Raw genomic sequence first — 12,725 nt, 5'->3', positions numbered from 1 at the left:
CCTTAGGCTCCCACATGTTTATACCACTTCTGAAAATGGGACTTAGACTGAAATTTTTACCATAAATCTACCCACAGTTACATGCGTGCAACCTCACAGGTTACCGTGCGATCGAGGGACAAATTTGAGTAGTTTGAATCAGCTATACACTGAGCCAGATCCTGTTTTCACATACACTGGTGTAAATCTGGAAAAACTCCGTTGGCCTTCAGTCTGATCATTCTGGATTCAGCCTGATGTAAAGCCGAATCTGGCCCTAATCATTCCTACTTGATTAACACCTCTTTCTTTTCCCAAAAGGAGGATGTTTTACAAGAAAAAGAATCTCTTTTTAAATAGAGCATGTTCCCAAGGGCAACTCTGGGAATCCTGTTTGTTCCTCTGATTTTCATTATCATATAAGAACCTTGACACTCTGGTATCAGATTTTTAAGGTTTCTATAGCACAACATTTTGCATGGCTATTTTATAGCAACAATCAAAGTTAGGAGGCTTTTGTGTGTCCCACAGCATGTTATCTGAGCAATGGCCAGGAGGACTATACTTATCAAGAAGCTTTCCTAGGGACAAGACATTCCTTCAATATTAGCAGTACATGTGGGAGAAACAGAGAGAATGAGATCTCAGTGGCATTGGGGTGGGAGGTTCCAGGGCTCATACAGAATTATTTAATAGAGGAGAGCACAAAACTTCAAGCCTTTCATTCAAAAAAGGCTTTAACACCTACATTTTAGCAAGAGGCACTCCAATGGCTCTTCTGCAAGTGCCCTAGGATGGCTAGCGAGCACCAGTGAGGAAAGAATAGAAGCCTCTCTAATCCCAGAGGGAACAGATGGCACCTGATTCCACTCACTTTTCTGAGGCCATTAGAAAATGTCTTAGTTGATACTTTCAGACTATCCCTTCCTCCCCCTGCACAGGGTACTCCATGGGAAGCCCCAGGCCCGGCGCTACCATTTAGGTGACCTAGGCAATGGCCTAGGGCGCCAGAATTTTTTGGGGGTGGCATTTTGCCAGGGGGGCAGCAAGTGGCTCTGGGGGACCTACCGCAGTCGTGCCGGCGGACAGTCCGCTGCTGTGGCGGCTCTGGCAGAGCTGCCGCAGTCGTGCCGGCGGAGGACGGTGCGCTGGTCTAAAGGCTTCGGTGGACCTACTGTAGTCATGCCTGCGGCAAGTCCACTGGAGCCTCTAGACCAGCGGACCGCCCGCCGGCACGACTGCGGCAGCTCCACCGGAGCTGCGGGGGGTGGTGAAACGGCCGTCTGCCTAGGGAGTCAGAAACCCTGGTGCCGCTCCTGGGAAGCCCTCATCTTCACTTCTTCCTCCCCTTTCAGCTGCTACCCTTAAGGCAGTGTGGGATGCCAGCCCTTCTTTCCTTTTCAGAAAGTCAGGTGCTGGTTCCCATTAGTCAGGCGTTGTGGCTGGAGCAGAGGTTGACACTGGACATAGGGTCAGGACCAGGCAGAGGGCAGTACTGGAAACAGGGTTCAGGGACAGGCTGGAGTCAGAACCAAGATCAGAGCCAAATGGGTATCCTATCCAAGTCCAAGTGCAGGCCAAAGTTTGGAGCTGGATGATCAGAATCCAAGGGCCTGGGGGGTATCAGGAGGCAGATGCAAGGTCAGAGTAGGTACTGACAAGGTTGGAGCAGGAACATCAACCAGATCAAGAGCCAGCTCGGAGCCTAGCAAGTCTGTCATACTACAAAGCAGCAGAAGGGTTCCTAGCTCTATAGGGCTATTGCACAAACTAACCTGAAGCTCTGGCAGAGTTGGAGAAATAGCTGAACTTGGGGGTCATCTGACCGGGCTCCACTTAGGGACAGGCTGCTGCCACATGCCTGAGGGCTGAGTCACTGCTAGAAGGGTAAGTCAGTGCAGCTGAGTTGTTGCTGCATCCCTGAGAAAAAGACTCACTGCAGCAGTGTTGGAGAGGTGAGTCATGGCACCTAAGTGAGCAACCCTAGTTGGGCTGTGGGTTTGCTTCACACAGGTGAAATGTAAACACCCTGATGGAGCTGGTCAATGCTACTTCAGAGAACCAAAATTTAATGCATGATGCTGCTATGCGCCCATTGCTTCCGTTGAGCTAATTTCAGAACATAAGAATTGCCCTTCTGCATTACACCTAAGGTCCATCTAGTCTAGTATTCTGACAGTGGCCTGCACCAGCTGCAGCAATTCTGCAGTAGGTTGTTATGGGATAATCCGCCCTCATGGAATGGCCCTCCTAACCTGCACTGGTTAGAGATTGGCTCCCTTCCAAAACTCCTGCTTATTTTTTTATTCTCGCTATTATAACTCTGAATGTTCTTATTACTCATAGAAATGTCTAGTCCTGTTTGAAAACTCCTTAAACTCTAGAGAAAGGAGAGAACCTCAGATATCCCTGACCAGATTTTCTCCACCATTCCTTTGGGCCACATGGGCAGCTTCTTATCTCTTGAATCAAGCCTTACAAAATGATCAAGTCTTTCCATTTCAAACAAGTCATCCTCACTGGTAATTATACAACAGAACTGGGTGTTAATTCTGTTTTTATAATTTGAGTTGTTGTTTATTGTTCTTCTCTAGTCCCAGAAAGAGAACTGCAGAATTATTTACCAAAGTAAATTTCTTATAAGGCTACTCATGCTGGGGAAAGACATTTTAGGAACTTCTGTGCAAATCTTCAGCCCAGCTGGCTATATTCAGTAATGCGGCTACAAAAATTCTTTACGCTAGTACTGGGCCATGTGTCAACTAGATTCACCGGGAACTGGGATGCAACACTCAGCTGCTGACGGTAGGGGTGACCAGACAGCAAGTGTGAAAAATTGGGACGGGGTGGGAGTAATAGGACCCTATATAAGAAAAAGACCCCAAAATCAGGACTGTCCCTATAAAATTGGGACATTTGGTCACTCTAGCTGACAGCGACCTAAGTTTGAATAAAGTCTTCTTGTGATTAAACCACCACAACCTAAATCAACAAAGCACAAATGTACAAACCCTAGAGCACAAGATACTGGTGAAATATTATTTATAAAAATGGTTGGGGTTTTGGTTGGTTTGGTTTGGTTTCAGGCCTACTGGTTTTTGAGCCTTTAGGGTGCAGTTATAGTTGGGTCATATTCTTATGTTTTTCTTCCAGTTATAAGGGCTAAAAACTTGCTTTTATTTTAATGGAAGCTGGGATTCTCATATATCCTCCAGGAGCTGAGGTTTTAAAAACCAACATACCTGTTATCGTGAGACTTGTGATAAAAGCATGAGACTGGGCAACGCTGCTTAAGTTCTTTCCTGAATCAGGGTCTTAGAGGCCTCAGTCAGGTTGGGGCCCCCGTTATGTCAGGCATGATACAAAACATAGGACTGTTGTAGAATTTCCAGTCTGCTACACTGGAGCATTCCAGAAAGTCCTTATGGGAGAATCTAGGTCTAGCTTGCTGCAGAATATAAGGTGGCTCATGTACATGGAGTGAAATTCTGTCCCCACTGAAGTCAGCAAACAAAACTCCCATTGACTTCAGTGCACTTAGGATTTTACCCAGGGAGTCCAGCTCATGAAGGTCAATCTCAAATCTGTGTGGATGTGACATGCACTAGCAAATCTATCTATCAGATGGTAAACTTGGCTAAATTGGCAACCCATTGGAAAAGACAACATCTCTGTAGCTATAAAAAGATAGAAATACATTACTTAAAGGCAGCATAAGCAAACCAGGTCAAGTGATTATCACTAGACTAGAGCATTGTTTCTAGGATCTGATTTAGGGAAAGAAAATGTTAACGCCTGTTCTGTGCTGATGTGGCTTATTGAAATTTACAAGAATACCATATTAAAGAATGTGAGAAAGACACCGAAACCAAAAGAGGCTAACTCTTTAAATTAAGTTTACATTAGTAAATACATCATTAACATTTTGATGAGTGCAAGTATGTTCTTTAATATCCCACTGTGCCACAAGTCATAAAATGTATTAGCAATATGATAAATCCCTTGATGGGGTGTGTTTAGTACACTGGATTTGCCTTACTGGAGCAGGCCATTGGTTCATCTACTCCAGTATTCAGCCTCCAATAATATTTGACGCAGATAATGGCATAAAAAAGATCCAGTGGCTAGAAATTGAAACTAAACACATTCATAATGGAAATAAGATGCACTTTTTAAAGTAAGGGTGATTAGCCCCTGGAACAACTTATTAAGGGATCTGGTGGATTCTTCACCACTGGAAATCTTTAAATCAAGACTGGGTATCTTTTAAATTAGCACAAACTCAATGTATCGATATCAAAGCAGGAATTACTGCAGGACATTCTATGGCCTGGGTTATGCAAGAAGCCAGACTTGATGGTCTTAATGATCTCATGTAGCTTTCAAATATTTGACTCCACAACTGGAAAAGAGGTAGAACTATAGTAACTTTGTTAAACACCATCATCTCATACTGCCCTATAATATTGAAACATAGGGTATGTCTACACTGCATCTGGGAGTGAACAATATTCCATTGCCCTGCATTGTGTCATTAACGTCAGTGTGAAGTGGGTGTAACGTGTTAGCATTCTGACTGAGTAGTGTTTTTTATATCCACCTTGTACTGAAGTAAATGGCTGCCGAAAGTGCCCGGCGTCTCAGAATCAGACTCCCGGTATCCAGCTCTCTTGTTCTTAGAAGCATCATTTCCTGTCTTCAGTCTTGAATACCATGATCAGCAGAGTCTCATCAAAGCAAAGGCAAATTACTCGGATGGTCCCCTGGGAATATAAAGTGAAAGGCCTCAAACAATTTTGAAAGCCCCAGATGTGCAAGGGGGAGCCATTGCTTCTCTTACAGGCTAAACATCCAGCTGAAGCTGTCTGCAATCCTAGACTCATAACTTTCATAAGGGGAAGCTGAAGTGCACTGCAAGGCTCTGGGCTTCATTTCTGAAAAGGAAATACATTCACAATCTGCCAGTCTTAAAGGGATAATCACTCTACCATTTGTTTGGCCAGGGTTCCCTTTGTTAACATTCAGTTGGCTGTTTAACCTGCTAGGGGGAAGGGGAATCGAAAAGAAATGACTTTAGTAGTTTTTCTAAAGGTCAAGGACATCAAAGGCAGCATTGTCTGTCACCCATATCTTTTCTTCCAAGATATTTTAGGGAGTTGATTTTTAGGACAAGCTGGAGGGTTGCATTTGCTTTGTCTGTGATTTGAAGGTACTTAATCACAGATCAGACTTCCGGGAGAGGACATACTCTCACATCTTCTGTGACTAAATGTAGAAGTATTTGGATCTCATTCAAATCTAGATCCAGCTTGTCAGAATAAATTTCAGTTCAAATGGGTGAATCAAACCTGATCCTCGTGCTGAGTCTCTGTGTCCTGGAAGATCATATTTTATCCAATAAAAAAAGTTTCAGTGCTGCAGGCAAGAAGTAAAGACATGCAGCCCTGAGGATCAACTTTTCTGTTGAAGGGGAAATCGTGCTGAATCTGGGCTGTGCACTGGCAAGGTTTGCTGAATGGCATTGTCACATAAAGACTGTATCAAGCTCTTTTAATGAAATGGGAGCTGCCCAGACTGCAGCAGAAAGTGGCCACGTGAATAATCGTGTATCATTACCATGACTGCTTTTAAGGAGAACAGCTCTGCAGAAAAATGTCTTCCCATTTCACAAAAGGATGAATTACTAATAAGCTAGTTCCTTACTGCGGATGGTACACTCTCCTGTCTGTCTACCTTTCAGATTCTTGCCAACCCTAAAATCACCTCCTTAATGCACATGGTATGATCACAGAATGAAGTGCACTCAGAATGACACCTTTGCCTACGTTGGGCCATAATGTTATGTTCAGATACTGTTAATGGGCTGATGTAAAGCCACAAAAGCAAAGGAAACAAAAGTATTGTAGCACATACATTGAACAGTATGTGAGATTATCCAGCATTCACAGACCTCTGCTCCACCTGGGACAAAGCGCCAAGGAAGCCGGTGTGCTACAGCTCACAGGCTCCTAAACTGTGGTCCATGGAGCACCCGTGGAAGCTGGCAGGTCACCTGGGGCCAACTCTGCTCCTTGTTTCTAGCTACTAATTCACATTAAAAGAATCTTAATTACAAAATCCCTCTCCTAATGGATTAAACTTTCCATATAAGCAATAACTGTGGTTGGTACTGGGGCACTGTGCAATCATGAAGTGGCAGTGCTGTCTGCAAGAACAAGACAATCTCTGTATTAAAATTTGATCTATACTAATGAAAATACGAGACTCTCTGCTCTGGCCCAAATTGCCAGGGCTGGTCAAGTTCACAATAGACCAGTGGATAAAGTAGATTTGAACAGAAGGTGGGGAGCCCTCAGAGCACCAGCCAAGGAGAAGAGGGAGTTGTGCGGACTGCCACTTACCTAGCCAGGGAGATTAGGGGGAGCTTTCCCACTCCTTACACTCCTCTTAACTTTAACACTGTATGAGACGTGTCTGTGAACAGCCAACCTGACTTAAGCATTGAGGGGCCCTTGACAAATGTCAGAGAGGGTAGCTACACTCATATATCAGAGTGGTAGTTGTGTTAGTTTGTATCAGCAAAAAGAGCGAGGAGTACGTGTGGCACCTTAGCGACTAACAAATTTATTTGGGCATAAGCTTTTGTAGGCTAAAACCCACTTCATCGGATGCATGGAGTGGAAAATACAGTAGGAAGAGTTATAGCTGGTATGGCAACACCCATTTTTTCATGTTCTCTGTGTATATATATCTTCCTACTGTATTTTCCACTGCATGAATCCGATGAAGTGGGTTATAGCCCACGAAAGCTTATGCCCAAAGAAATTTGTTAGTCTCTAAGGTGCCACAAGTACTCCTTGTTCTTTTTACAGTCATATAATCTACTGCTGCCTAAAGCCAGTGATGCTAACTGGAATTCCTGGTTCCTGAAGGGTTTGATTCCAAACCCTATGGCAATGATTTCATTTAATTTCTGAAGGTTTTGTGTTATTACCGAAAGAGAGTAAGGGTCTCAGGGGAAATGGGGGTCTGATAGCATCACAACAAATGCATTCATGGATAACCAATGTTTGGGGAATAGCTTTTAATAAAACATACTTCCTTCCGCTCACCTGAAGCCATCCTCTGCTGGTGGCACCCCCACTGCGGTCTCCTAGGGAATGAACTGTGAATCTGAATCTGACAGCAAGGGGCCTGATCCACAGCTGGTGAAAATCAACACAGCTCCATTGGCTTCACCAATTGATAGCAGCTGGGAATCTGGCATTGTGCCTCTGGGAGAAAGAGAAGTAGCAAGAGTGGATGAACTTAAGTGACAAAGTTTCCATTTTCATATTGTTCCTAACCTTAAAAAGAAAAGAAAACAACCACCACCTCAGATATAGTAGAAGATCTTCTTCTAGGTAGGTGGGTTTTTTCCCATTTTTTCCATGCAGTATCAGCTGTTCTTTACCAGCATTTTCTACAGTAGACCCTCTAGATGCATAATACAAGGTGACAGTATAATACAATTCCTTATAAGTACTTACTCTGCATGCAAAAAAAATCTGTTTTGCTCATTGGGTTGCTTTTTACTGGCTTGTGGCTGGGCAACTATGCAGAATTTCATTTGTACTAAAGGAAGCAACTGGGGAAAAAATTAAATGGTGAAATGTGCTGGATTAAGAGCCCAGGAGGCCTTCTCTAGTACAGGATGGGAAGCAGTACAAGCTTCCCCATTGCTGACCTGCCAATGTACCTGAAAACCCCACTTCAGAGAGACCACTGCAAGGGCTGAGTGGTCAGCTCCATGCTCACCAAAAGCTTGGCCTGTTTGTGTAATACCACACCCCTGGGTGGGTCATTGGCTGCAGGGTTTGAAGCCGTGACCTCTGTATCTTAACAAGTGAGTCTCTAGTGCCTAAATTAAAAGACCCAGCTCTATTACTCAAGGCTGTAGCAGTTTTATCAACCTCTATACATGGCCCACCCACCCCTAGAGGGGCACAGAGGGCTACTATGAAGGGGGTACATTTGCTAAGGGTGCCTATTGGAATCAATTATGTTGGGTGCGTATTTTAGTTTTTTAATTAACAATACAACTTTATTTCATACCTTTTACCCTAAAATGCATTACAAAGTTATTGTAAATCATACAATTTCAGTGTTAAACAATATACAATAGCTGCATGAGGGGGAAACCAAGCAGAGGCCAGAAAAGAGAAAAACAATTTACAGCTGGGGTTTGAAAAGAAACAGAGGGATGATCAGGCAGTGAGACATCCCAGGATTCTTCCAGATGGCAAGTGCTACAGAGGAGTGGACAAGGCTCTCACACTGAGAGTATGGAGGGACTTAGAAGAGGTCAGTGCTCAATAAGCACAATGGAGGTGGGGAATATTGAGAGATGGGCCATCTCTACCAATTATGATGTCCTACGCAGCCTGAGCGCCTGCTCCTACTTGCCCCTGCAGAGGGCCTGAGCAGTGCTCAAGGCTTGCGGGGCCAGGGAGGCAGGAGCTGTGGGGAGATGCTTTGGGGGGCTCCACAGGCCCAGAGTGGCCCAGGGGATTAGTGGGGGCATGGCCCTGGCAGCAGGAAGCAGAATTACCCAGCCCTAGCCCGCTCTGCTTCCCCTGCCCCAGCCATGTCACTTGGGTGGGAGGAGGGGGAGTTGGGGAAGGGATGCCCCCTGCACTCACCGGTAGCGGGAAATGGAGCGACCTGGCCCCAGCCCGCTCCGCTTCCCCAGCCGTGTTGCTTGGGGGAAGGGGAAGGACTGTCCCCCACACTCACCGGCAGCTGGAAGTGGTGTAGGGTGACCAGACAGCAAGTGTGAAAAATTGGGACAGAGGTGGGGGGTAATAGGATCCTATATGAGAAAAAGACCCCAAAATCAGGACTGTCCCTATAAAATCGGGACATCTGGTCACCCTAAAGCAGAGTGATGTGGCTGGGAGCTGGCAGAGTGGAGCGGGCTGGGGCCGGGTTGGTCTGGTTCCCGCTGCTGCCCATGAGTGCAGTCTCAGGCCTGACCCTGCTGCCAGCACAGGCCCCCTGCTAATCCTCTGGGCTGTGTCCATCAGTGGGGGAAGAGGTGGAATAGGGGTGAGCCAGGGACAGAGCAGGGGCAAAGACAAAGAGGCAGGGCGGAGGGAGTTGTCCCAGGCCCCACACTCTCTTAGGGTGCAGCCCACAGGGGGGCTGGCTGGGGGATAGGGCTGGCTGCCGGAGATGGTGCTGCCACGTATGCAGCATGCAGCTGCCTAGGGCACCATGAAATTTGGGGCAATTTGGTGCCCATGCAGCTACATATTCTGCATATGCCTAGGGACGGCCCTGGTTGGGGTGATGGAGGAGGCTGAAGCAAATTCCTCTTTTACAAACAGCCATGGTCTGATGTGGATCCTTGGATGGTGCCTGTAGTATCAATTTGTTTCATGTAAACTGCTGATGAGATTGAACACCTGGAGGGGACCATGTCAAGTTACAAGCTCAGTGCAGCAGCTAAAATCTATTCTGTTCGGACCCCATTTAAAAGGCAATTCAATTCTGTCAGAGCAGCACTAAGAGGCACTTCTTTCACCAGCCTTTTCTGTCTCCTACAGGGCACAAGTTGTTTTTATGCTACACTTGTACGCTGTGCCACAGCAACCTCCTGTACGTGGTCAGAGTGAGCCCCTTCCCCATGTGGCACACAGGGCTCCCCCTCCCACTCACAGCCTTGGACCTCTTGTGGCACCCTGCATTTTGACACTGCCCTGGGGCCCCCTCACAGTCCAGAAAGTCCTAGATACTCTCGATAAGATTAGGAAAATCCTGAGTGGTTCCTAATCTAAAAGGAAGACGAGAGAGGTCATCAGCTGGTGTAAATTTGGCCTAACTCCACTAATGTGAATAGAACAATGCTGGCTTATACCAGCTAAGCATCTGGCCCATCTATCCCAAGGGTATGGCAAAGCAGTAAGATATTTGCCATGACTGAAGTTGGGTACTTGTCATGGGATACACAAAGAAATTGTACCATATACATTAATTTTAGCATTGAAAATCTGAGCCCACTCCTGCTATATATATGCACCCCTTGGTAAGGTCATTTGAATTCACTTGGAAGCTGTTCCTCCAGGTATGCTAATACTATGTATGTCCAGCCTCTGCAGCATCTTATCAGCTACTAAGAACTCATGTGTTTGCTGAGCTCTTAATGTTACAGAAAATAATCTTCTCTTTGTAGCCTCCTAGAACCTTTTGAATGTCTTAAGTGCTGCCATTTGAAAACATCCTCGGCTTACTGAGTCCCAGCTGCTGCATAATACACACATCCCTGTGCTTCAAATAGGCTGCTTAGTTCCAAAAATGAACTAAGGCTGATTTCAGTTTTGGGGTGTTCTCAAGCCACAGGAGGCAGGCACTCTGAGGAGAGAAAGCAGGGGCAGCAGACAGGATAGCCTCTAAAACCACCCAAGGCAAATAATCATCCATAAGGAATGGAGAAGACTCCTCACATTGGTGACCTGCAGCCACACATTACAGAAGAGTTTTCTCTGCCCTTTCCTTTTTTGTAAGTTTTGTCTAATAATCAGACTCTAACTTTTTCCTAGACAAAAATAAAGACATTGACACAAGACCCAGAACTGGATGATGCAGTTTTTCCAAACAAAAAGTTGCAATCTGTAGAAGATAAGTGATGATGCAGTCCTGTTTCACTAAGACTCCAGCAGGCAGTTAGATCTGGTCAACCAAGACTGTTTCTTTTCAAGGCAGCCAGTCCTGCTGTCTGTCCATACCTGGCTCTGTTAGAGCTTCCTCTTTACTTTAATGATTTTTTTCCCCCAAATGGGAATATTTCCAGTAGACATTGAATCCATCTGCTTTCTCATTACCCTGTGACTTTGAGGGTGTCTCTCTTTCACTACTAGTTAATTAGAGACATTCTTGGTAAATAACACACAGGATAGGATCAGATGAACCTGGATGATCTCAGCAGATGTGCTGCATGTGCACATGGGGTATTTTTTGCACCAGAGATCCTGCAGTATTTCACTATTTTAGAATGGTAGCAAATCACAGTAACAGATTTAAACACTTGTATAAAAAGAGAGTTCCTGGAAAAGCACAAATGGCTGAAAAGGAAGAGAGCATGTCTTGTCAACATCGCTCGTCTGATAAGTAGGTGAATCTTTTGAGAGCTGGGACAGCCCGGAATCTAGGAGGCTTTTACAAAAACTGGCACCTCCACAAGACTGACTGAGTAGTTCCTGATTAAGGTTCCTCCATCAAACACCTGGGCGGTATTGGTGTCCATCCATTTGTGGCCTTCCCCAGGCAGGTAGATGTCTCTCTGAACTCGACCTTGTTCTGTAATTGGGGCAATCAGTACCTGCATTTAAAGGAAGCACAGCATTCAGCAGGGCTAGGTAGAATTTACTGCAGCAAATCTAAGCAAACCGAGGGCCAGATTCAGACAAGTGCCACTGAATGGAAATCCATACAGTCTTACATAAGCTCTGAATGAGTTGCATCCACTATGACAAGGCCAAAATTTGGCCCACAAACATTTCTCATGCAGACCTGGCAGAGCAAGGGATTGACTAGCACCAGCCAGAACCTTAGGGTATGTGCCCCACTTGGCTCTCTACACACCCAAGCAGTGCTTCCCCTGCCTACACTGCTATTTTTTAACAGTGTCATTCGCTGCTGCCTCCCCTCCACCACAGCCTTTCCCTACCACAAGTAGCTACACGCCACAGTGTGGATGCAGCCTGATTTTCACTGCTGAATGTAGCTATGCATACCCTACACGCCGCTGCAACTGGTGTGCAGTGTAGACATAACCTCACTGTCTCAACTAGGGGCCCCACCCAACAGCAGAGCCCCATTGTGTCAAGTGACAGTCTGTTGCATGAGGCTCTGCAAAAGAGATGTCTGTATACATGTAGATAATAGAGCTGGTTGAAAATTTTCCAGTGTAAGTTTAACACTGAAAAATGCTGATTTGATGGAGTCCAAATGTTCTGCGGGAAGGTGTCAGTTCTGTCTAAACTTTTGACAGAAACCAGCCAGCCTACAGGCTCCCTGGGATTCCAGAATCACTGGCTCCCCAGGTGATTGGCTCCACAAGGTGTCTGCGTGATGTGTGGGTGGGCTGCCAGGCTTCCCAGGCTCCTGTGTTCCCACCTGATGGGTGGTTGAGCTGGCCAGCTCCCTAGATGGCCCAGCTCCCTGGAATTTTTTGAAAATTTCTGTTTCACAGGAAACTTGCTACTTTTTGTTCCAATTCATAATGATTTCCCCCCCAGAAATGTGAAATTACCCACTAAATGGAAATTCCCGTTTCTAGCCACCTCTAGTAGAGAGTTAATAGAAAAGGTGCCAGTAGACCACACTCAAAAATATGCAGCATTGTTCATAGGTTTTTCAGGAAAAATAAAACATGGGATGCACTGCAAATGATTCCTGGTATGCAGTTCTTTACATGGAGCTCTCATCAGCCCCTGATCTGAAGAGCTTGCATCCTAATAGACAAGATGGACAAAGGGAGAGAGAAAGGGGATGTTGTTATTCCATTTTACTGATGTGGGGGTGGAGGGAAATGACAGAGATTAAATGATTTTCTAGTGGGTGCCTTCTGGCCTTAAACTCTATGACTGTGACATTAAATGACTTGTTTAGGTCACACACTGAGTGCAGCTTGGCCAGACCCAGGGATCTGACTCAAAGTTTGCTAAATAGCTTAGATGTTGTTATTTATTATCACCTCATATTTC

General features: G+C 45.5%; 1 protein-coding gene across 2 annotated transcripts in view; it reads right to left on the bottom strand.

The window, feature by feature from the left end:
- Nucleotides 1-8,805: 8,805 nt before the first annotated feature.
- The window catches only part of LOC116820551 (SITS-binding protein-like), a 76,546-nt gene continuing 72,626 nt past the window's right edge, over nt 8,806-12,725 (bottom strand). For both annotated transcript variants that reach the window (XM_032773108.2, XM_032773111.2), the window contains one exon: nt 8,806-11,338. In XM_032773108.2, coding sequence (XP_032628999.1) covers nt 11,165-11,338 — 174 coding nt within the window. In that variant the 3' untranslated portion in view covers nt 8,806-11,164. The remainder of the gene's footprint in view (nt 11,339-12,725) is intronic.

This window comes from Chelonoidis abingdonii, chromosome 4 (assembly GCF_003597395.2).
Source record: "Chelonoidis abingdonii isolate Lonesome George chromosome 4, CheloAbing_2.0, whole genome shotgun sequence".
Taxonomy (NCBI): Eukaryota; Metazoa; Chordata; order Testudines; family Testudinidae; genus Chelonoidis; species Chelonoidis abingdonii.
The sequence above is the reverse complement of the archived record's forward strand: the minus strand, read 5'-3'. Positions and strand labels throughout refer to the sequence as shown.